The 25,415-nt window shown below is 42.1% G+C and overlaps 2 protein-coding genes across 2 annotated transcripts in view; one reads left to right on the forward strand and one right to left on the reverse strand.

Annotated features, from left to right (window-relative positions):
- Positions 1-6,428, reverse strand: part of ergic1 (endoplasmic reticulum-golgi intermediate compartment 1) — a 50,083-nt gene extending 43,655 nt beyond the window's left edge. The window contains exon 1 of the mRNA XM_080746313.1: positions 6,324-6,428. Coding sequence (XP_080602439.1) covers positions 6,324-6,343 — 20 coding nt within the window. The 5' untranslated portion in view covers positions 6,344-6,428. The remainder of the gene's footprint in view (positions 1-6,323) is intronic.
- An 8,479-nt stretch (positions 6,429-14,907) lies between these two features.
- On the forward strand, positions 14,908-19,859 carry dusp1 (dual specificity phosphatase 1). The gene is made up of 4 exons (XM_080746259.1): positions 14,908-15,704; positions 16,637-16,776; positions 16,917-17,136; positions 18,307-19,859. The coding sequence occupies exons 1-4, from the start codon at positions 15,293-15,295 to the stop codon at positions 18,648-18,650; spliced, it is 1,116 nt and encodes a 371-aa protein (XP_080602385.1). The 5' UTR covers positions 14,908-15,292; the 3' UTR covers positions 18,651-19,859.
- Positions 19,860-25,415: the final 5,556 nt, after the last annotated feature.

Below are 25,415 nucleotides of genomic sequence, written 5' to 3' on the forward strand. Positions count from 1 at the left end.
CAGCTAAATGTGAAAAATGAAACGATTTCCTGATTTTCAACTCGTTTTTGCATAATTTAAGCTGATTATGCTAATTATGAAAGGTTTTATGACTTCACAATGGTAACATATGGATTTCTGGACCTCACAAACATGGACTTAGACTCTTAGATCACCTTTATAAGTTACCTAGAAGCAAAGTTATTGCCATTTCCCGTTTTTGGCAATTAATTGGCTAATTATGCTAATTACACATGCTAAACCCAAAAAGAAAAATTGAAGACATGTTTTTTTGGCATTGTGAGAACCCCAAGAATGAAGATATACATGTCTCCAACAATTATCATTCCAAAATTACAACCAGCAGAATCACTTGATTGGCTCCCCCACTAAAACTCATCAGGAGCAATAAAGGGTTCAGCGTCTTGCTCAAGGACACATCAACATTAACTCTGGGGGTGGGGGAGCCCGGGATCGAACTGGAAACCTTCCAGCAGCCACTCCACCCCTGAGCCACTGGCATGGCACAATTAAATAAGTGTACTATGATCGCAATTATTTGAGCTAATCACAATTATTTTTGCATAATTGTCAGAATAGTTACTTTCCAGTTACCTATAAATGTATCTTTTGAAAAGTGTTCATACATTTTCAGAAGAAGCACAGGCTCACACCAAAATTACATTTCGCTCACCCCAGAGTTGTGGGTGACCAATCAGTGGCAGAGCCCACAATTCGAAGTGGGACATTTAACCGCCCCCCTTTGAAATTAATCTTCCACACCTAAGTTCCAGACTAATATCTACGCAGTGATATCACTCCAGGCTATTATGAAACAAGTCTATGAAGCAAGCCGTCTATGAAATCTATGGAAAAGTTTTTTATCTGCAACACAATTTGATACAGTATGTAGTGGGCAGGGCTTGACATTAAAGCTATACTGTGTAAGTTGCTCAACTAGTGGTCAGTAGCGGTATTGCTTTTTTCGGCCGTTTTTCGGCCGGAGTCGTCGCGGACCACCGCCGCGGACCACCGGAGCGGCGCCAGCAAACCACCGCGACCGATAGTAATCCGTGGAGGGGTAGAACGCATGGTAGAACGTAATTTTCTGGCCAGGATTTGTGGATTAAGAGGTTAAAATCCTTCACCATGGTAAACACTGTAGCCAAGCGGAGGCGCTTCCTGGAGACCAGAGCAGATAAGCTGTGATTGGCCGGTAGTGTACCATGTGTGCATGATCGGCGATGTGATTGGGCAACGTATACACAACGTATACAGATGATGCAGATTACGTCATTTTGGCGCGAAATCCCGCCCCTGTCACTGCTAAGAAGAAAACATATAAAGAGAAGGCTTCAGAAGCTGAAAATAACGGAGTGGGTGTTCTAAAACTTTAGCGATTTAACAGTTAGGACAATTTTAAGATTTGTTTTATAAAAAAGGTTACATGGTACAACTTTAAGGCTTGTCCTGTTGTCCGGGACTCCGGGACAAGCACACACACAATTAAAAAGTTACTTGACTTCTTGGTTTCACTTTTTCTGTGATGCTCCTAGCAGCTTTGTGCTGTATGCACTTTGCAGACTATGGACTGCCTGGCCCTATGTAGTGGAGGGGGGCAAGGGGGGCCGACTGGTGTTAGTCCTTTTGTTATTCATTCCGTTTCAATGTCTGACACCTGGCATTTAATGTGGCCATTCACCTGATGATCCATATGATAATTTGACTCATTACAGTGATCGGCTACACATGGCCATTATTGTCTCTTATGCTAAACGGGAGATAAAATGAATGACCCGGACAAGTGAATGGGAAATGTACTTGTCCGACTCCGAAGGACAAGTGCCTCAAAATGTTAATGTCAAGCCCTGGTGGGGGTCCTCAGCTCAGTGGCCTGAAGAATGTTGGAAGACCCCAGCTGCATGGAATGGATAGGTTTAGGGCCGGTGTTCACCAGATGTGGCTCTGATCTGGTTGTCAAGCGTGTTTGTACCGACAGTTTTAGTGAAAAATAAATAAATAAATGGACGTCTCCTCATAATCAATGAATCACCAATTGATAAGGCTTTATTTGTTGATTGGTCATTTTTGTATGCCCTTTTACGTTTTTTCCTGTACATCTCTTGTGAACTCTAGATATGCCCCTTTATTTCTGCAAGTCTACAACTTTCAAGAAGTTGTGAAAATCACTGTGAAATCACAAGAAATCTTAATTCAGTTCTCAACCTCTGAACCTATAGTCCCATTACTTAAAAAGGCTACTCTCTGGATGGTCTCTCAATCAAATTAGTCAACAATTTGCTATGACTTTTAGTCGAGTTATTGAGGAAAACCCGACCAAAAAGTGTCACATCCTGGTGTGTGGCCATAGCTTAGTGGATAGAGAGGCTATCTAGAAATCAAAATGTCACCAGTTCACGACCTGGTCCATGTGATAAAATGAGCAAGACACCAGACAGTTACTGTATCTGGTTTAGTTAGTAAATGCTAACTGTGTACCAACTGACAGTTATCATCTGAGTTAGGTGACTTGACTATCTGACAGTTATCTGGGTTAGTGACTGTCGACTCCCTTGGGTGCAACCAACGTTCACCTCGACAGTGTTTGTTGGAGGGCATTCATTTCATTCACGCACCGGTTTCCCTGTCCTGTTAAATTAGTTTTGAGGTGAACAATATAAGCAAATGTTAGTCGTGTGTGCCAATATCCTGCCCGTGGTTTGCTTTAGGGTGTGTGCACTAATATTGACAGACTGTCTCAAGACCTGCACAATGCTGTAAATCCTGTCCTGGCTGTCCTGGCGTTGTCCGGGAATGTCCCGGTTTCAAGCTGGGTGTCCCAACTAAGTCCTAACACATTATCTGTAACTAAAATGTACCGGTTTTCTACAGTTACAACCAAATTGTCCAAATTTTCACCACAATTACAATATAATAATAATAATAATTTTTTCAGAGCTTACTAGACGCGTACAAATTATTTCTATACATTATCTATGGCACCAGGTGTACTAAATGCTGATATAATTGTTCCCATCCTGATGAAAATGGTGCACACTCAAGTGTGCATAGTGCAAGAACGCTTGATTTATTAACCACTTTCAACCTGGTGCCCCTATTCTGGACATGTATTGTAGGCTTTTTAAACGTTTTAATAGCAGATTAGCCTCAGATCAGCCTATTTGTAGATCGTCTATTTTCTATGCACAACACGTTCATACAACAAAGTATACAATAGGGCTTAAGGGTGTGAAAATTGCCACCCTACCTACGTATTTGCAGTCCATATATTTATAGAAACCGGAGACGGTGTCAGACCTTAGAGCCTTTGCTAGGCTAGATGCTGGGCTTGCCTGGTATCTTTCCTGGTTACCTTGAAGCAGTTAATCGTTTTTGCATGCCATTTTCATGTAGTCGCCTTTGTCGACTAGTAGGGCTCAAGACAGAGCAACCGATAAATGCCTAACTTAATGTAAATATCAATTGATATGCAAAGCGAGTGGGTTAGTGGGTGAGTTGTTGCAGTCCATTATCTAAATACACAATGTACATGTAGTAGATATCAAAGATATGATACTGTCCATCTTGTGTGTCCCTCCTCTTTCTCTCTCTCTGTTAGTCTCTCACAGTCAAAGGCAGGTGCTTGGTTCTTCCCAACAAAAGGGACGTTTTCCCTTGCCACCGTTTCCAAATGCTTTGCCCTATTTGTAAAGTGTTCCGAGACGAATTGGCGTTATTTTGGTACTATAATAAAAACTCAGCTGTTACTGAATTGAGGGATACACCACCATGGGCCAAGGTCGAAACCGATACCAATGTTTAAAATAACAAGTTTGGCCGACAGCCGATGCCAATGTTTCGGGCCAATTCATTCCTCCTTTTGTGCCAGAGAAACAAATAAATCTTCAGGGTGTAAGAAAAGAACGGCTTAAAAACGTGTCTTTTTAGGCTTTCGTCACACTATGTTTTAAACCATTTAGACCTGAGGCAGATTTTAAAAGCATTAAAAAGGTAGCAGATCGACAAGCTCAAAACGCGTCACTTCCCACCTTTTGAGCTTGTGGATCTGCAATCTGGCTAACCGTCGTCAAAGAAAAGGGAACGCCCTCTCGGTCTGTTCCTCTTCCTTTGAAGAGTCTGTCTCGAGAGGCTTGTGGATCTGCTACTTTTGATGCTTTTGTGTGATGCTGTTGTATGTTCAAGTAGGGCAGAGGTGTCCAAAGTGCGGCCCGGGGGCGAAATGCGGCCCGAGGACAAATCTTATACGGCCCCCCCCCCCGGCTTCATTCCTAAAACAAGAATATTTTATAGTATAATTTGTCAGGATTCCTTGTTCCCTGTTGTCACATTCTGAAGGGGTCAAAGAAAGGCTATTTTTTACCTTGCAGTCTGGTTACATTTGGTAATGTAAGTAATTTGTGTTTTGTTCAGAGCACACACCTGACAAAAGACCATTGGTATTAAATATTGATGATGATCGTTAAATACAATATTGTAATTAAGATGCTACAACAAGTAAAGTATCAACAGATATCAATGTATAGCTAAATAATTACGATGCTCATGTCTGTGACACTGTGAATGTGTTATGGTTCCGAGTCGAACAAAAGTAAATTTTGTCAGGAGATGTAGTCGGCCCCTTGGTTGTTTGTTTACATTTTATCTAATGTGGCCTCCTTTGAAAAAAGTTTGGACACCCCTGAAGTAGGGCATTCATTTACAGTGAAAAGAAACCCCCACAAAAAAGTTTAAATATGGAGACTTTCTGTCTGATTGACAGCAAACAACAATATCTAAAATGACCCAGATGCTTTCCCGGCTTGATAACGTATAACATAAGGGGACTGCACATAAGTCTGACTGCACATAAGTCCGACTGCTCATTAGTCCACCAGTGGATAGGGTTAGGTTTAGGGGTAGTGTTAGGTTTAGGCATAGTTTTACTGAGGTTAGGATTAAGGTTAGGTTTAGGCTTAGTTTTACTGAGGTTAGGGTTAAGGTTAGGTACCGTCAGAAAATAATGGGAGGTGGGAACAATGCCATGGCACCTCTCACAGTGTCACTGTATGTCAATTAGGGATTCAATTAGGGATGTGCATGCGCTTAATGCAATTAATTAGCTGTACATTGGTATCTGCTGATACTTTACCTGTTGACTGGCATCTATGTAAAAGGAAATGAGATGACATTCATTGTTGCCAGGGCTCATTAACCCATTAAGACCTGTGAAACCTGTACAGCTAATTAATTGCATTAAGCGCATCACTAATTGACATACAGTGACACTGTAAGAGCAGCCAATACACAGACACGTGTGTATTGTGTAGACAGCAACCAGTGCCAACAATACACTGAAAGCAATACACTGAAAGCCAACAATACACAATACACTGGACTACACACACACCCACCAACCACCCATTCCTGTGAGTTTGGAACACTGATCATCAGAGGGGAGTTTGGGATCTAGGAGCAGTGGTTCTCCAACATTTTCATGTCAAGAAGAACAACCCCAAATTAATATGCATTTGGCCAGGGACCCCCCCATCCTGGTGCAAAAGGATTTTGTGCTAGGGACGCCCATAAGAAAGGATTTTATATAAAACCTTTCAGAATGATTCTTTTATTTTGTATTCTATAGATCTCAAAATCAAATAGATAGATAGATAGATAGATAGATAGATAGATAGATAGATAGATAGATGACGATCATATCATCTGTCATTTAATGTAGTATTAATTGAGTACAAAGGGACCCCAGTTTACAAGCCCAAAAAGCTTTCTTGTGGTCTTTATCCTTTTAATTGAGCTTGTATCAGTGAACTGTACTGTCCTGTACCTTTTCCTATGCAAACTTCTAATAAAGTATTCAATCAGACAGACAGACAGACAGACAGACAGACAGACAGACAGACAGACAGACAGACAGACAGACAAGACAAGACAGATGTCTAAATCAGATTATATTGGAGCAAATCACAGATTTACGCAAGCCACGTAACATTACACCTGAAACACTGGTACCAAGGTAAGGAAGGAAGGGCTTATTCATTGTTACCTGGAACAATGTAGCTACAATTTAGCAACAAATGTGGGCTTAGCGACAATTTGGCAACAATGTAGTCATGTGTGAACCCTTTGAATCAATACCACTGGAAGAAGTTATCTTGCTTCACTTGTTGTAATTTAGACGATGTAACCCAGTATGCCAGCGGTTTGATTCATCCATGCACAACCCATCCACCCACACGCACGCACAGCACGCACACACACTCACATCGAAATGTCCGTGCACACACACACACACCGACAGTGAGATGATGTAAAGCCCCATCCATACTCACCTCCTCACATCGAAAGTCATGGTGTTTGATTAGAATATTGTTTTTTAATGAGGAGCTGTTGTGTTCTGCTGTGTGTGTGTTGTCTCTGTTTCATCTACCGGGTTCATCACTACCGGGCTGACGTCAGCTTAGGACGCTTTGCACACGCTGATTGGCCAGTTTGGTTTCCTGTCAAACGTGATTCTGTTTCCTCTGTGTATAGCTATCTTTTCTGCATCTAGCTTAAGGCAAGACCCACATTTAGAGGGATCATTTTTTAACTCAAATATTTGCTATTATTGGGGGTCCCTGGAAAAAAATATTTTTAAATGGGGGTCCGCGGCCAAATATAGACCTACATATCATTTTGGGGGCCCTTGACATGACAAAGTGAGAATCATGCATTGATATATAGCAACATAATTTGTTTTCAGAAAACTGTTAGGATTTAGTTGCTATAATTTCAGTGGTTCGTTAAACATTGTCAAAATGATCATGATTTGCCCCAAATATGCATTTGGCCGTGGACCCTAATCTCAAAATATATTGTTCCAGGGACCCCCAGAAGCAAAGATTTGAGTTAAAATGTTCACTCTAAATTTGGGTCTTGCCTTAAGCTAGATGCAGAATAGATACACGCTTCACCAGGACACATGTCTTGTATTTTGTTTTTTAATGACTACACAAATATATAAACGAGTGTTATATGGTCAGTATTAGGGTTTTTAAAAAATGGACTATCCGAAATAATAGGCTGACTAATACACAATAGGTCTAGATAATAAATAAGTCGCAAATACAGCTTTTTGATCAATAAGAAGACTAAACAAGCAGTAGTATATAACCCAATATAGCTCCCGATATGACTGAACTATTTAAATGTATAAATAACAAGGAGGATTTATTTGTGCATGTGGGATTGTAAACATACCCACCTCCCTGGCTAACACACGTCACACCTGGCTAAAGGTTGACGCCCAGAAACGCCTTGAAAGAAATAGAAGATGCCCATTGCCCTTGCCAGCCCACTGCCAGGCCAGAGATATGACACTTTTAACTAGAGCCCTGTATAAGAAGTCAATTTCGGAGTGGCGACATGTCGGAATGGAGAGAGCCTCCCGTCAGAGATATTAGAGCCCTGGTCCTGGAAGAGTCTGTGTACACCCACACTTTTCTAGACAGCAGTGGAAAAGGTACTTGGAAAAGGTACTTTACGTTTTACTGATAGTGATACTTTTTTACTGAGTAGGCTAAAAGTAGTAAAACCCACATAAAGATAGGCTAGGCCTACTGCCTACTCTCTTGTATTCAGAATTGTACTAGGTAGCCTACAAACGTATTGGCATAAAAAATACACTTCAATACAGGTAAAATGACACATTATGCAGAATGTCCTATTTCACAATCAAATCAAATAAAATCCAATCAAACTTAATTTATATAGCACATTTCCAATTTTAAGAACAAAAAAAACAGATTTAAAACACAACAAGAAAACAAAACAGCATATCAAAATAAACCAGATCAAAATATATATGGCTTCCATGGTCAAGCAGTATAAAAAGCCAGGGAGAAGAAATGGGTCTTTAATAAAGATTTTAAAAACACCCAGGCAGGGACTGAGCAGAATGAATGTGAAAAGGCAGAGAATTCCACAATCTTCACATATTCACAGCAAAGGCTAGTCACCTAGTCCTACATGATTCACCAGGCTCAATCAAGAGCAGCTGGGATATAATAATGTATTGGGGACCCTGACATCCCTTCTGCCATTAGGTCTAATAGATCCGTTATATTTGATCATCCCTGTCTCCTATACTAGTTTATATTTTAGAGCAGGGGTCTTCAACAGGGGGTCCGGGACCTCTAGGGGGTCCTCAGAGTTACTACAGGGGGTCCTCCAAATCTTTGTGTGATAGAAAGGGAAAAAAATAAAATCTCCTTTTTAGCCAGATTCTTAACCATATTCTGAGAACTACAAGCTCACAACGCCTCGCTCTGCGAGGCGTTGTGAGCTTGTAGATCGGCTATTTTCTGCAAAGAGGTTTGGTGTAGAGGGGAGAAGTATTGACAGTTCAAGTGGTTAAATATCTGAAAACACAAATTAATGTGAATCCAAAATACACTAATGATTGTGCTGTCAAACAGTGAAACAATATGGAATATAGGTTGTGGGGGTCCCTGCTTCATCTCTCTCTCTCTCAACTAAGGGGTCCTTAGCCTGAAAACGTTGAAGACCCCTGTTCTAGAGGATCAAAGAGAAAAGGAACCACAATAGATTGATCTCCAGGAGATACAAATACAAAACAAATAAATACAAATGTAATAAAAGTAGTGGCATAATGCATATTAAACTGTGGGTCCTTGAAATTAAAAGGTTGAGAATCTCTGTCCCAGTGGATCATAACTAAACTGATGGTTGAGAGAGGGATTACTTTTGTATGCGTGTATTACCATTTACATGACCATTATACCTTGCCTTTGTCGACTACTAGGGCTCATGACATAACAACTGATAAACTTAACGTAAATAGCAGTTGATATGCAAAGCGAGTGGGTGGTTGCTGTCCGTTATCTAAATGCACACTGTATGCGTAGTAGATTACCCATACTATTGTTGTTACTAATGATACTGTCCATCTTGTGTGTCCCTCCTCTCTCAATTCAATTCAATTCAATTCAATTCAATTCAATTCAATTTCTCTCGTTTCTCTCTCACATCTGTCTCACATTATTGTATTTTAGGAAAATCCTTCTCATTTGTATAGTTTGGTATTAGTGCAGTCATATGTTCGGTTTAGGAATAAATTAATCTACCAACCATAGAGAGCAGTAGTTTATACTGTAGGGAGATTTGAGAATCACCAGTCACATGTCCATGTAACCTAATACATGGACATAATAATGTGGATCCTTTTCTATCAAATACCACCATGATTGTGTGTGTGTGTGTGTGTGTGTGTGTGTGTGTGTGTGTGTGTGTGTGTGTGTGTGTGTGTGTGTGTGTGTGTGTGTGTGTGTGTTATTTACAGTAGGTGTGATGAAGCATTAACCGCCTCTGTAGTGTTGTATAACTGTAACTTCCTGATGACATACAGAAACACCTACATGCTGCATTTACAGTACCTGTCAAAATGTCTCCTTTGAAAAGGGCAATTTTATTGGCAACTATCATACAACACTGTTGAATAATAGGTTTCCCTCAATGTGCCTTCTATAGCTGTGGGAAAGTGGCTCTCGAATTGTTGTTCCCTGGGTGTTTAAGGATATCAAACAAGACACATAAACCGCATAAATGAAATACGGAGACCTTTATTATCTGAAGTTACTCAGATAATAACTGACAATATCAAGCAGTTGTAACCCCCACCGTTGCGCAATCTAACGATTAACAAAAGTCATTACAACACATCCACTTTGGTTTCTGGAGTGGAAGCATTTCCAAACAATTGATGGTGTGACATGATCCTGCAAAAACCCAGTCTTGACAGCCAACTAGTTGAGAAACACAGCAGAGGTTTAATGTTTGACCTTTAGGTGACACCTTGTATAAAGCCTATGACTATAATGCTTTATAAGCATACAATGTCAAAGAAAGTGTTACCAATCTTTCCCATATTAGTTGTTTGTTCCCTCTGCACATGTGAATAAATGCTAATTAATAACAGAAAAGGCTCCTGCATACCGTCTTCAAATACAAAAAAATTACTTTGTTTCCCAGTAAAGATTTAAAAAATCCAGCATTTGAAGCGTTTCTGCTATAATTTTTTGGTACTTAATGTCCTCTCTTATGCACCTGTCACTCAGTGGGTGTGCCAAAAGGCTATTTCAGTAAATGCAAATTGAAATATCTGGACAAAGTTTTGTTGCATGTGCGAGGACAGGATCATCTGTGTGGTTTCCCCCTGTGCACATTCAGGGGTTGTCAATGGTGATATAGTGGTGACAGTAAACAGACTCAAAATGACTGCAAGTGACAACAGTGACATGGCTAAGGAAACACCTCAAAGTCATCTGTCGTTTCACTTCCCTTTCTGGACGAGAGGCACGACTAATTACACTGTAAAATTACGGGAATCAAAAACAGCAGTGCACAGCAGTTTTATTCGCATGCAGGCCTAAACATGTTCACACAGGGACAACAACAGAATTAGTCTTGTGGGGACATTTGCACTGATGGATATTTTGGAGAAATTGCTGTTTCCCAAAGTTTGTTAAACAGCCTGGTATAGTTCATAAATAAATCTGACATTAGCTGTTCCCACAAGTAGGAGATGTCTGTGCGCTTCAGCCAGCAGTTATTGGTAGAAGGACTCGTTGGTGCTCAACAAGGACAAACTATATCAAAAAGACATATTACCTGGGCACTTCAAATTAGCTGTTCCCACTTCCCAAGACATGAGGCCAGTTTATTATAAAAGTCAGTGACAGAATGAATTCATTATTGAATAGTAAGGAAAAACAGTACAGGGGAAAACTGTTAAGAGACTCACATGACAGTAGTTGAAAAAGAAGAAAAAGAAAAGGATTTGGAATATTTAGTACATTATGCTTATGATACAGCTCCACAAAAGCTACAGCCTCTTTATAAGAACTTACTGTACATGGGGGCATGCTAAAAGGGGAAATATAGCTGAAAGGGTTGTGTGCCGGCAGTGCCGCTATGTTATAATCTAAAATGTAATCATGTTTTATATCCTGGATCAATGTTCTGTTTAAACTATGTTAAACTCGTGTTAAATTATAAACACATTTTGCATCTAAAAACATAGTCAATACACCCCGAGAGTCTGGTCGGCCGACCAGACTCGTCTGTGTCTCTCCAAGAGTGTTAAAACCTTAACACTTTCTAAGAGTGTTAAAACAACTTGACACATATACACTTCCCAACAGTGACGAAAACAATTAGTGGTTGTCAGTGAGAACTGATCCAATGCCGCTGGTGTTTGCACTGTCTGTCTGCTCTGCCTTTTAGGTGTAAAAAAGGTTTTAGTTTCAAACTTGCCCCACTTCTTCATGACAGGATTACTAGACTAAATCTTTCGTATCCTTAACCTGGTGACCTAGTAAGCCATTCCTCGCCTTCGGTAGGGGAATACACAGCATTACAGTGTGAGGACATAGTGTTTGGGTACAGAATGTTTTCAGAGCCTCCCCAAATTGTTTTTGACCCCCAGTTCCGTTCTCTGTCTTTTCTCTCTCTTCCGGTGTGTAACATTCCAGCCATCATGACGTGTCTCATAGTTGACTCATCGTACAGGAGTGTGAGCTTTTAGACCAGCTAGAGGGTTTTTGCACACTGCTGCGATTGCTTTTAGTTCCCTTCCCTTCCTCTGTTGGTTCCCACTCCCACACTCTCTCTCTCTCTCTCTCTCTCTCTCTCTCTCTCTCTCTCTCTATGTCTCACGCTCTCTTTCTCTTTCACCATCCCTCCCTCTTTCTCAACCGCAAGAATGAAAACATTGTACCACTCCAGGGAGAACTGTTTTGAGGTCCTTTGCTCAAGTTACAGTAACATGACAGTGACGTCATGCCCTCGGCACTGTACAGTACACCATGACCATATACAAATCATCTTCACACAAGCAGTGGAAAGTCACAATTTGCTTAAGTACAATTTTGAGGCTCTACATTACTTACTTCTATTCCCTTTATACTTCTTCTCTCCTACATCTCAGAGGCAAATATTGTCATTTGTATTCTATTACAACTATTTGATAGCTCTAGTTATTAAATTGTAGATTTAAAACATTTGTACTTTAACCACATGGGCCCCTATTTTATACAGTGGCTAATCCAAGATAGCTGAGCTCACAACGTCCATTCTTGAAAAAGTCTATTGTTGTTATTTATTTATTTAATCTAGAAGATATTTTAAGATATCCCTGTGAGAGTTCAAGAAGAACATGACGTTGTATTGTTGTGTGGCAACAGCTGAAAAGGTTGGAAGGAACATCTTAGTGTTGCAACACAACCCGTGCGTGGTTTTCTCATACTCATAATAACCTCACATTTCAAAACAAAACCCTTTCAGACTGTGACTGGTATGTCCTTGTGTTGTGGGTTTTATGAAACAGAAACAGATCCATGTTTCTCGTCAGCACGCATAGGCCCGTGTATGTGTTCTCTCCTATAGGATGACAGACAGCATCGCTTCATAGGTGTGACACATGGTTTTCTCATACTCATAATAACCTCACATTTCAAAACAAAAACATTTCAGACTGTGACTGGTATGTCCTTGTGTTGTGGGTTTTATGAAACAGAAACAGATCCATGTTTCTCGTCAGCAGCACGCATAGGCCCGTGTATGTGTTCTCTCCTATAGGATGACAGCATCGCTTTCTAGGTGTGACACAGCAGTACGGGTGACTGTTGTGAGTCAGCAAGCCAACCCAACCACACACACACACATGGGTTTCCCAAAGCGACAGTAATCGTGTTTACCTATTGACGGCTTATTAATCTGGAGGTGAACCGCCGCGTTAGACGGACAGATAACGGTCAAGTCAGAGACAACAGATAACATGTTTTCTGGTGAAGATCCCCATCATCATACCCATCTGTTGCCGGTCTTCCTGTAAAGCCGCTGTTTTGGTTCCAGCGTGTGGAAATTTACTGGACTTCAGATTTCTATACAGTGATTAACTTTTATGGTCAGCTTGTGCGCTCGGGGCATTGAACACTATGTACCTCCGACCAATAAAAACAAAGAATAAACGTTTATGGCCCCCATGGTAGATATTGACTTATTATCTTGTTATTTGTCAACTCTCAGCTGAAGAGGCCAACATATAAATCTAATTAACAACAATAACATCATGGAAAATTTGCCAAATTCCTTATCTCTTGACACTGGCATTTTTCACATAAACAGTGGAGATTGATAATAGGCTAGTCATAATAATGGACTTGGTAAATAACAATGACTTTAAATAAAGAAAATGCTCAGTCAAGTTCATGATCAATGTAATTATTAAAGCTACAATTAAAAGATGAATAACTCTGGCATGTCTTCTTCTGGTATGTTGTTCATATTATTTGGCCTATAGAACAATGGTTCCCAATGATTTGGGGGGGTCACATGCAGGTGATTCTTTGTGACTTTGTTTTCTATCTCAACATTTAACAAACCAACATACAGTGTAAGTGTATAAGGGCATCTGCACATTTCAAGTAACAATTTAAGGACTTTTAAGACCTTTTTAATACCCCTAAAAGGAAAAATTGACAAATAAATAATAAGACCATTACTACGTCAAAGGTAACCAACAAACTATACAAAGAAAATGGTCAAACATTGGCCAAATTGTCAAATAATTACCTATAATAAATTGGCAAATTTGTAATTTGAAAATAGCTGATCTACAAGCTCAAGCTATTGATCTACAATAGTTTGTAGTTTGTCTATATTTAATATTTTGTCAAACTAAATTCCAAGTACTTGTGGGTTCCAACTTCCCAGTTCAAATATGATTATTTAAAAAGTATTTTTTATGTGTATTGACATTAGGATTATTTAGTGGCCTCCCTGGATCCATTGGGATTTTGTCCATAGATACTGAACTGTAAGTCATGAAACTGTACCCTTTTCTATACAAACCTCTAATAAAGTCTTCAATCAATCAATCAATACCAATCTTGATCTGAAAAGGCTGTCTGGTCTTGGCTGAGAGTGCCTATAGTTGCAGTGGTATAAAGTATTGTATTGTATTGTGTACACTTCTGCTTTGGCAATGTAAACGTATGTTTTCTCATGCCAATAACGCCCTTTGAATTTAAATTGAATTGAAATTGAAATTGAAATTGAAATTGAATTGAATCGTAAAGTAACTAAGTAGGCTACATTTATTCAAGTATACTGTACTTAAGTAGGCCTACAATTTTGAGGTATCTGTAACTTTACTTGAGTATCAATTTAACTGTTACTTCTACTCCAATACATCTCAGAGGTAAATATTGTACTTTCACTCCACTACAGTTATTATATGATAACTTTAGTTACTAGTTACTTTGTAGATTTAGATTATATTACAAAACTTTAACCACTTCAGACCTATATATTTATCCTATATTAGGATTTATTTTGAAAATATTTTTATTTTGAAAATAGCCAATCTACAAGCTCACAATGCGTCTTACTCTTGATGCTACACATTGTGAATTTGTAGTTAAGAATGATCTGCTATTTTCAAAATATTTTTTAGCTTAGACATTTGAACAATGAGTAGCCTACTTTTGGTACTTTAAGTACATTTTGATATACCAATACTTTTGTGGGCTACTTTGTTTTACTCAAGTAGGCCTACATTTTGAATTCTGGACTTTTAACCTGTAGATCTTCTACACTGTAGAAGATTATACTTTTACTTACTTTTATCCACCACTAGTTGGCTCAACCATAGGCACACAAGGCATGGCACACACGTAGGCGCGCGACACACACACGTCACACATGTAGGGCGCGCGTGCCCGATACTGGCAGGGTGCCAGGAGGGGCGGGGCCGTGACGTCATTGCCCTCTCCCATTCACAAGCAGAGAGCAGAGCAGACTGCTGTATAAAAGGCTCTACAAAAAGCTGTGTGGTTTAGGAAACGATCTGGTCTCTGAACAACTCAGTAGGCTGGAAAATAAAGCAAACCTTGTAAAAAAACTAAAAAGATATCAATAATCGGATACAAGAGTAGGAGGAGTGATCGTTTTGGGACACATTTATAAGCTACTTTTTCAAGTTTACTTTTTTATTATTATATTAGAACAACCTGAATTTTATTTGGGGATCTAATCTAAACACACAAGCTTGAAACCTAAAACCAGAACAAAAGAATCCACATTTATTATTACTCTAGCCTACTATTATTTACTACTTTTGAAAGATCATCAACGGTTCTCGATCTGAGCAAAGAAAGAAGAGAAGGAACTCAACTGTCAAAAGCCTAACTTTACGCACCTGGATCTATTTCTATCCCGCGGTCCTACCACCACTACTATGGTCATTATGGAGCAGCTCATCCCGGCCATCGAATGCTCGTCCCTGCGCGGCTTGCTCCTGGAGGGGGACCACCCGGCGCCGGGCTCAGTGGGGGTCCGCGGCTCAGGCTGCTGCCTGGTGCTGGACTGCCGCTCCTTCTTCAGCTTCAACTCGTCGCACATCCCCGGCTCGGCCAACGTGCGCTTCTCGACCATCGTGCGCCGCCGCGCCAGAGGCGGCCTGGGCTTGGAGCACATCGTGCCCAACGAGGAGACGCGCGCACGGCTGCTGTCCGGCGCCTACCGCTCCGTGGTGTTCCTGGACGAGCGGAGCGCCGACATCGGCCAGGCCAAGAAGGACGGCACGCTGATGCTGGCCGTCACGGCCCTGAGGAGGGACGCCCGGGGAGCCGCCGTGTTCCTTCTAAAAGGTAAAGAAAAGAGAGAGAAAAGGAAAAGTTGACTAGATTTTTGATTGAATCATGGTTTATTATGTAAACAGCACGTGGTGGTACGTGGGAAGACAGTGGTTCTCACACTTGGCATTTGAAGGTCTCTTCTTAACTTTGACAGTGTACAAATGGAACCAAATGGACCCGTTGAGGGTCCATTTGGTTCCATTTGTACACTGTCAAAGTTACAGACTTGTGAAAGGGTCAATTTAGACCCACATACAGGAAGAACAGCTTAATATAGAGCAATGTAGGCTATGTCAATGTATGTCAGTGGTTCTCAAACGTTTTATTTGTTTATTTCAAGGACCCCCCCACTTTGGTAGTATGCATTAGTGGTTCTCAAACTTTGTACATTTCAAGGACCCTCATAACATCTTGAGAGAGTGTTACACATTGAACCAAATGGACCCATAAAGGCATTTGGTGCGATTTGCACACTCTCAGAGTCTCAGACCCGTAAGGGTCCATTTGGAACCCCCTCAAGGAACCCAGAGTGCCCTTGGACCCCCACTTTGAGAGCCACTTGCGTCAGGCCATGGACCCCCATAACTCCAAGAGTTACATAAGAAGGGTCCATTTTGATTCCATTTGTTAAGCTCTCGGATTTACAGACATGTCAAGGGCTAGTTTTACCATATATTAATATTCCGTTGGCCCACTTAGTTTATAGTTGGCCCTGTCCGGTGTGTGTCCGTATCCTAACGACGAAGGACAACAAATGTGGCTTACAGCTGTCACCACACACCAGCTGTGACGCCAAACCCCGGAGTAAACACTGCCGAAATAGACACGCTCACAATCAACACTTGTCACTTTTTTTTAGGCCGAGTGGTATTTATCCAAATGCAATATATGTGTGCAACTGTATTCTGATCTGACCGTGACGTCTGTTTCTTTCTTTGGTTTAGGTGGCTTTGACACCTTCTCGTCAGAGTATCCGGAGCTGTGCACCAAACCGTCACCCCCGCAAGGACTGAATTTACCCCTGAGCGCCAGCCACACCGACACCACCGGCTGCAGTCCGTGCAGTACGCCTCTATACGACCAGGTATGTTACTTAAAAACCCATTTGATAAAAACTAATTATAGTCCCTGGGACCTTGACTTGGTTCCATTTGTACACCCTTTCTTTTGTGAAAAAGGTAGCTTGTGTGACTGATCAGCATTTGATTTGTTTGTGTTTTCCAGGGAGGCCCAGTAGAGATTTTACCCTTCCTGTACCTCGGCAGTGCTTACCACGCCTCCAGGAAAGACATGCTGGACATGCTGGGCATCACAGCCCTGATCAATGTCTCCGCCAACTGTCCCAACCACTTCGAGGACGCCTTCGTCTACAAGAGCATCCCAGTGGAGGACAACCACAAGGCCGACATCAGCTCCTGGTTCAACGAGGCCATCGAGTTTATCGGTGAGTTGTCACTGTCAACCCTCCACACACCTCTCAACCTAGACTAGAGTAACCGGTCATCCCGGTTTCGAGCTGTGTGATATTGGCCCGACTCGAACCAATATCTCTAATAAAATGTCCCGGTTTTCAACATTCACCGCCAAAATAGTCCTGGTTTTCACCACAGTTAAAATGATAACACTTAGATCAGCTATTTTTGATGCTTGTGAAATCGGATTTAAGTAATTAAGGTCCCAGTTTTTTCGGGCTTTAGAAAATATGGTCACAACTAGTCAAAGTCCCTGCACGCCTGGACAAGCTCTCAACCGCCAAAATGCCATTTCTGACCACAGCTGTCGCAAACTGTGGCCGTTGAATAAGATAACCCCCACTCTCCTTCACTCCAAGATGCAGTGACTTGCATTTACATTTTAAAAGTTCCCTCCAAAACTAACCAGCTGGCTATCTGATCCCCAACAATAGCAGTTACATCATCGCTCCCCCGCCCCCCCCCCCCCCCCTTAATGTTGAATCGAAAGCCTGTGGCCCCCAATCTACTGGGGAGCCACTGGCTGGCGGTGCCTTGAATGGCTCCCTCTGTGCCACTCTTTGTTCTGGGGGGGAACAAAAGGCCGCCTCTCCACACTCCCTGACGGCCTTCCTCCCGGATCAATGGCCCCAGTGGGGGGACTGTCCCCAGACCCCCCCCTACCTTTGTCCATTCAGCTTGTCTCCTTGGGGAATAGGGCTCCCACGAGCCACCACCGTGTCCTCCCCCACCCTATTAAACTGCTCTTCCTGTGCCTTAATGAGACAGAGCCGTAGCTAGCAGTAGCGCCGCTGAATTTGAATAGTAACTGAGAAGTGGGGGGCTGTAATTGCTTGCCTGTTACTTCCTCCGGGCTTTGACAGCTGCCTGCTAAACATATTACTGTTCTGATACTAGGACCGGGCAATATGACTTCATAAAAACATTGTGATTGTTCCAAAATGTCGCCTCGATTACTATTAATGAACGATTATTAGAAAATAGCCAGTTTACAAACTTATCCCCTATTTTCCCTATTTTTGTAAGCCATATTTGCAGTTAATTGCCCAAGTTTGTTCTGATACACATTGTGTCACCTACTACTGAAGCATTTCATTTGACATCCGTACTAACGTCGCTGTCTTCTTCTCTCCTCCCCTCAGACTCGGTGCGGAACAAGGGCGGCCGCGTGTTCGTGCACTGCCAGGCGGGCATCTCCCGCTCGGCCACCATCTGCCTGGCCTACCTCATGCGCACCAACCGCGTCAAGCTGGACGAGGCCTTCGAGTTCGTCAAGCAGCGGCGCAGCATCATCTCGCCCAACTTCAGCTTCATGGGCCAGCTGCTGCAGTTCGAGTCCCAGGTGCTGGCCTCGTCCACCTGCTCCTCTGAGGCGGGCAGCCCCGCCATCGGCAAGAGCAGCACGGTCTTCAACTTCCCCGTGTCCATCCCGGTGCACTCGTCCGGCTTCCTCCACAGCCCCATCACCACCTCCCCCAGCTGCTGAACGCAGCCGCCGGACTCGTATTAGAAACTGTAAAACTGACTAGTAGTGCCACCACCCACCCTCGCCTCACAGAGCACTTGATGTGGTGATGCTGGTATCACTGGACTTAAAAAAAGGGGGGATGAGGGGAGGCATTGCTTGGGGAGCGCGAAGGTGCCAAGTTTGTGGTCTGTCTAGGCCAGTGGTTCTCAAAGTGGGGTTCCGTGGGGGTCCCCACCTAGCTAAATGACTCATAGTTAGGAACCAAATGGACCCTTACCGGTCTGTAACTCTTTGAGAGTGTACAAATCCATTTCGTACACTCTTATAGGGGGGTTTGCACACCAAACTGGGGGAACCACTGGTCTGTGCTGACCGAATCTGAACAATCTGGGTTGACCCCATCGTTTCATTTCAAGAGCGAGGAGTTTTGTTGCTACCGTTTAGCAGTATTGTTTGTTGACGCCGCTTCCTTTCATGGATGTTGAATGACAGTCGAACCGCAGTTCCACCCAGCCGATCCTAGACAGCCGAGAGAGAGCTGTGGTTAAAGAAGTCATTCCTAAATCAGGAAGTTAAAAGTATTGAAGTAGTCTTTATTCAAAGATTATATTTCTTTGTTTGGATGACATAATGAAGGTATCTGCTTTAGATAATCATAATCATCAAGACTTACCGTTACATTGTGGAAGAGGCCTTAAGAGTTTAGTCGTCTCAGGAATTGTGACTGATATTTTCTAATTTGCTTTCTGCGCTGGCCAAAGGAAGCATAACAAGACTTTTTTTTTTTAATTGCCAAAACTTAGACGCCGACATGGAAATAACCCCTGAAAACTTCTCCATATTTTGATGAACAATGAATGTACCCAACTCTTTCACTTGCATCTGCCTGGCAGACTTTTGTTTTGTTTTCACTATCAAAGTGGAATCGAACATACGCAGTAAACTGCCTTTCAAAGCATCTTAACGAACTCCTTGACGATCCTGACGCATTGGGGAAAGCAACCATCAAATACCTCATGTTTCTGTACTGTGTTGTATACCGCAGTCCTGGGATGAAGACAGAACCCCCGAAAGCACTAAAAATGGGGGCCACAGAATCCTCAGAGACTGTTTTCTGACATATTTATTGAACTAAATTAATATATTTCTTTATCGTATCTATTTTTTTGCTATAATGTACGTTTAATGCTGTTTTTGATACCACTGAATAAACAATTGACTTTTGTACTTGCTTGTCTTCGTGTGTTGCTGGAATGCTATAAGAGAGTGTAATACAATTCAATTCAAAGGAGCTTGATTATTAATACACTGCATGTAAATACTCATTCAGCATATTTCCATAGATGCATAAAATAGATTTATCCCTAAATATAGTATATTGAGTACATTATACTCCAGATTAGAATCAACTTCTCACATCACAATTATACATGTAAAATAGTGTGTGAAGTTATTTGCGTGTGAGCTCTCAACATTGTTGTTACAGCAAGAGTTAGAATAGATGGTATGCGCATGCAGAAAGTGAATAGCAAATCGAGTGGCAAAGTGAGTTTAATGTTGTTTAATGCAATCAGATAGGACTCCATCTGTTTGGATGTATGGGCTGTCAAGGCCAGGAAGTAGCTTCTTGTCACTCAGTAGACATTCCCGCATAGCCATAACTTCTAGGTATGATGATGATGTCACACGCATAGTATACCCACGACCCAATTCCGGATAAGCGGTTGAATATGGATGGAAGAGAATAGAGAAGAAACTGGAACACATTAAAAAAAAGAACAGGAAGAGCTATAGTATTAGTCTCAAAACAAATAGTGTAGACATTCACATGAAAAATAGCATAAAAGTTTCCTTTACACATACTGGTTTGGTGAGAACAGCCCAAACACAGGTATAGTTATCAAAACCCATGATTGGGTGTTTAATACAGGTGAACAGAAAATACATCACATACATCAGGGGTCTCTTCAACGTTTTCTGGCGAGGGAACCCTTAGCTGAGAGACCCACACTTCATATTGTACAAAATTGTGTTACAGATTTAAAAAAAATCATAGATTTCTTAGACAGCGTAGACTGTCATGTTGGAGTAATGTGTATTTTCAGGCATTTAACCACTTGAACCATCAAATACTTTAGTCTGCTCTTCTTTTCCCTCTACAAACCTCTTTGCCAAAAAATCGCACTGCGAGGCGTTGTAAGCTTGTAGATCGGCTATTTTTGGCTAATGTTCCACTCAGAATAGGGATGCTAGGGTTCAAATGGTTAATGTAAAAAACATGATCCTATCACACAAAGATTTGGCGCCCCCCCTGTAATAACTCTGAGGACCCCCTAGGGGTCCCGAACCCCCTGTTGAAGACCCCTGACATACATAAACCAACATGATGCGACACTAAACAATGACCCATCACTGGACTGACTGGGGAAGATTTAGACTACAAATTATGGATACATTTGGGGAAGACAAACTAGAACATGAACAAAGCACAATAGAAATACAACACCTGGGCATGAAGAGCAGCACAGTCTGTGACTGTGACAATAAACAGAATAAAGATGCAGGTGAACATGACAATACAAAGCAGAGGGTGTAGTAAGAGTTTGGGTCCCTGCAAGAGAGTGTTATAGAAGAAAACTAAACTCAAACCACACTGTTTATAGTATAAATAATATGCCATCTAAGCCCCTACTCAGTAGTGAACAAATACAGTACAATGTTGTACTTTTTTAACATTTATTTTATTTAAACTTACTCCACTTCATCTCAGAAGCAAATATTGTACTCCATCACACTCACTTGAAAGCTTTAGTTACTGGTTACTTAAGATTTGGATCATTAATAGTCATTACAAAACCTACATTAATTCACTTGAGACCTATTTTATACTCGCGTTGCGAGCTTGTAGGATTGCTATTTTTGCAAAAAAAAGTTTGAACATTTTGGAAAATAAGCTTTTCCTCTGAACTGGAAGTATATTTCACACCAATACTTTTACTCAGGTAAAATACTTAAACCTTTTAACAGATATTTTTATGTTGTGTTGTTGATACAATTACGCATTATTACTTTAACCATTATGCTTTAACTATTACAAAATAGCAGATATGCAATCTCACCGTGTGGCACCGACATGCTGCGAGCTTGTGGATCTGCTTTTTTTTTTTTTTTGCTAGTCTCTGAATATTTTTGACCCGATTCTATCCACAAGTTTCCAACATCCCATCGTGCATTGCGCAGAAATTGGACGGAGCTTCCGGCGCCGCAGCCGAGTGTGATCTACAAGCTCACAACGGCTGCATCTGCGACGCGACGTGAGCTTGTATGTCTGCTGTTAACCGGAAGTGTGGTGCAGTGTGGTGCAAAACATTCTCCAGTAAATTCCCGCGGAAAGAGGTGGATAAATGTCTGCCAAATCCTTCTTCTAAATCAGTGGTTCTCAAAGTTTCTCATGTCAAGGACCCACCAAAATTATAAGTATTTGGCACGCGGACCCCCATCTCAAAATGTGTTGTTCCAGGGACCCCCTCAGAAGCAGAGATTTCAGTTACAAAAGTTTGTTTTGAAAAGAATATATTCAAAGATTTGCACAAATTTTCACGATTTTTCAAAAAATATCTAAAGTATCAAATCATTCCAAGTCTTAATTAATGGGTTAAAGTGAAAGACATCTGGTGTACTTCTCCTCCCACCACTGCCCCCCATATATTACCGAAGTTGCATTTAGGGCATTAAGGGCATTAAGTAAGAAGGAAGACAAATGCTGGATTTGCATGTGAACAGACGACCCAAGGCGCTCGCCTTGTTGTCATGAGGGCTTCCTTTCTGTGGGAGCATCTCCGTCTCCGCATGCGATGGAATCCCATCCCATCCCGGCCTCCTCCTCCTCCTCTCCTTATGAGAATGCGACCCTGGGGATTGTTTTGCTTTTTTGTCGGACCCATGATGTCATTAGGTCTGCCATTGTGAGGAGCCACACTCTCTCCTTCTGTGTGTGAACTCACACAGAGCGGGCAGGGCCAGGGGCGTCACAAGGGGGGGGGGGGAAGTGGGACTGAGTTACTAGGGGCCCAAGGTGGTGGAGGGGCCTGGAATTATTTTATACTTTAGCTATTTTTGAAAAGTCGCGAAATTGTGTGCAAATATTTGAATATATATGTATTTTTTTGAGCGAACATTTGTAACTCAAATTTTGCTTCTGCGGGGGTTCCTGGAACTAAATATTTTGAGATGGGGGTCCGTGGCCAAATACATATCATTTTGGGGGTCCTTAACACGAAACAGTTTGATCACCACTGACCTAGAAACTTAGGTTTTTCAAAAAACCTTGAAATATTCAAAGAAAAAAAATAGCAGATCTACAAGCTTGTGAGCTTGTATATCTGCTATTCTTCAACAGTTAAAGCACAAAATAATGCCATAATAATGCGTTCCCAGTTCCCCTCTATATGAAGAACATTCATGAGGGGCCCACAGTGAATCCTTGTACCCAGGGGCACCAGAATTTGGTGCGCCAACACCCCTGGTGAGGAGCACACTCCCTCCTTCTGTGTGTGAGCTCACACAGAGCGGGCCGGGGCAGGGCAACAGCAGGAGGAGAGGTAAAGAAATGGGACTAAAAAGGAGCAGAGCCCGCCCTCCCTCCCCGGGTGACAATGAAGGGGCAGCTGCAAGGCGTTTGGGAAAAAGTGTGACAGTCTAAAAGGAGAGCATTCAACGTTCGGCGCTCCGTCAAAACGCCAGCCTGTTTGTGACCGTGAGGTCCAATGGCATGGGGAGGAGGTGGGGACGTTTAGTAGGAGGACAGACCTTGAGATAATGTTTTGTGGGGGGGTTTGCAAATTAGCCAAAACATTGGCCGTGGGTCCTGTGAGGCTGTGACCCTCCATGATGTGTGGGAAACTGGTTCCTCGATGTCACGGGGTCTCAACGGCCGGGTCCTGGGACCACCAAGGGTCAATGTAGATGATTACCGGGTCTGTAACTCTGAGATTGTACGAATGGAACCAAATGGGCCTTTATGGGTCCATTTGGTTCCATTCCTGTTCTCTCAGAGTTAAATAAACAATGCAGAGTTTATGGTGTACGTGTACGGTGTCCTTGAAATGAAACTGCTGTTCTACGTGATGATGATGATGATGATGATGAAACTCCCTCCCAAGGGCCCTCGTTGATTCACTACAAAAACTAGAAGCAGTATTGTGGCCTCCTGGTGGCGCTATAATAGGCCAAAGTGAAAAGGTAGCCATGTCTTCTTCGGCCTTTCACGGCAATTGGACGCCACATTCATGATTCAAGGCATTTTGTTCGAAAAATGTGTTTTGCAAAAGTCAACCTACTGGTGGCACTATAACAGTCCAATGTGAAAAGGGTGGCATTTGTTCCTTGACCCAGTGGGAATGTGCGTACAAAATTTCCCACAAATTGCACACTGTGCTTGAGGCATTTTGTTCAAAACGGACCAATCCTACAAACTTTGGAAGCCAATCTTAGCCAATCTGGGTGGAATATGAAAAAGCAAAAATATCCGTCTTGATCACATGACTCTTAGAGATCATGTGTACCGAGTTGCGTGAAGTTTGGATAAAACCTGAAGGAGTAATATAAAATAAACAAAAACACCGGAAAGGGTCGTAGCACCGGGCACCATGATGGATTCCGCCTATATGCCCATGCCTTTCGGCCTGGCGGAGACAACAATGCTCTCCTCTCAGCACTGAGGCCATGACATTGCTAGAAGACTAACACAAATATTTGATTTACCCTCAGGGGGGTCACACAGACAGGGGGGGGTAATATTCTCCGATATACTGTATAAATATAGTATTTGTTTGTGTTACGTAACTACTGACCATGTTCCTAAAAGATCAATATGTGTTTAGCTCTCCAAACAAAAAGACCAAGCAGAGACTGTCACATGACGGACCATGGGTCCATTCATTGCCAGCAGCAGCAGACTCAAGCAGGCTGTGCGTTTGGTGACATATGCGCAACCCCCCCATTAAAACACACAAACACACACACAACCCCCCACTAACACCCAACACACTCCTCTTTGTGCCTTGAGACTTCCTGTTGTTAGGATTTATGATGACAGCACTGCGTGCATGCGTGCGCGTGCGTGCGTGCGTGTGTGTGTGTGTGTGTGTGTGTGTGTGTGTGTGTGTGTGTGTGTGTGTGTGTGTGTGTGTGTGTGTGCGTGCGTGTGTGTGTGTGTGTCTGAGAGAGTGTAGTTAGTGGTCTTTTATGATCAGAAAAGGGCCCTCTTCTAGAGGCTAGAGGGGGAGAAAAAAGAAGCCCTCAGTGAATTGCCAGGTCAGGGACGTGCGCGGGGGCCACTGTGCGATTTCAAGTGTGGGTGTGACAATCTGCGTGTGTGTGACACAATCGGAGCGAGTGTGAGACGATGTCAAGACTAGCAGGACGAGACTGTCACTGTGTGTTGAGGAGAGAGACTGATAGGCCTGGGCTCACGGCAAACAACCCACGACCGCAATGAGGTCATTGCTTTCTATAGACCGCCAGTGGGTCAAACCTAAACCTGACCTATATACTTTCTAAAGGACGTTAATTGTACGTGGTAAAAAAAATGTATCTGATATGCTGATGTTGTATTGTTTTGCCCCTGTATTGTGTGCTTCCTCTAGTTTACAGTGTTTACCAAACAATGGGTCAACTCAGGACCCGTTTGTGGGTCGAGGACCCATTTTCATGGGTCACACAAGAACATATCCCTTTTGTTCCCAGTAAAAGAGAAAAAGACAAAATTCATTGGAAATCAAG

This window comes from Nannobrachium achirus (assembly GCF_963921795.1).
Source record: "Nannobrachium achirus genome assembly, chromosome: 17".
Taxonomy (NCBI): Eukaryota; Metazoa; Chordata; class Actinopteri; order Myctophiformes; family Myctophidae; genus Nannobrachium; species Nannobrachium achirus.

Excerpts from the sequence above, each read along its gene's own strand:
- dusp1 (XM_080746259.1), top strand. The coding sequence starts at position 15,293 with ATGGTCATTATGGAGCAGCTCATCCCGGCCATCGAATGCTCGTCCCTG. Across the intron at positions 16,777-16,916 it reads GTACGCCTCTATACGACCAG|GGAGGCCCAGTAGAGATTTT; the intron begins GTATGTTACTTA and ends TGTGTTTTCCAG. Across the intron at positions 17,137-18,306 it reads CGAGGCCATCGAGTTTATCG|ACTCGGTGCGGAACAAGGGC; the intron begins GTGAGTTGTCAC and ends TCCTCCCCTCAG.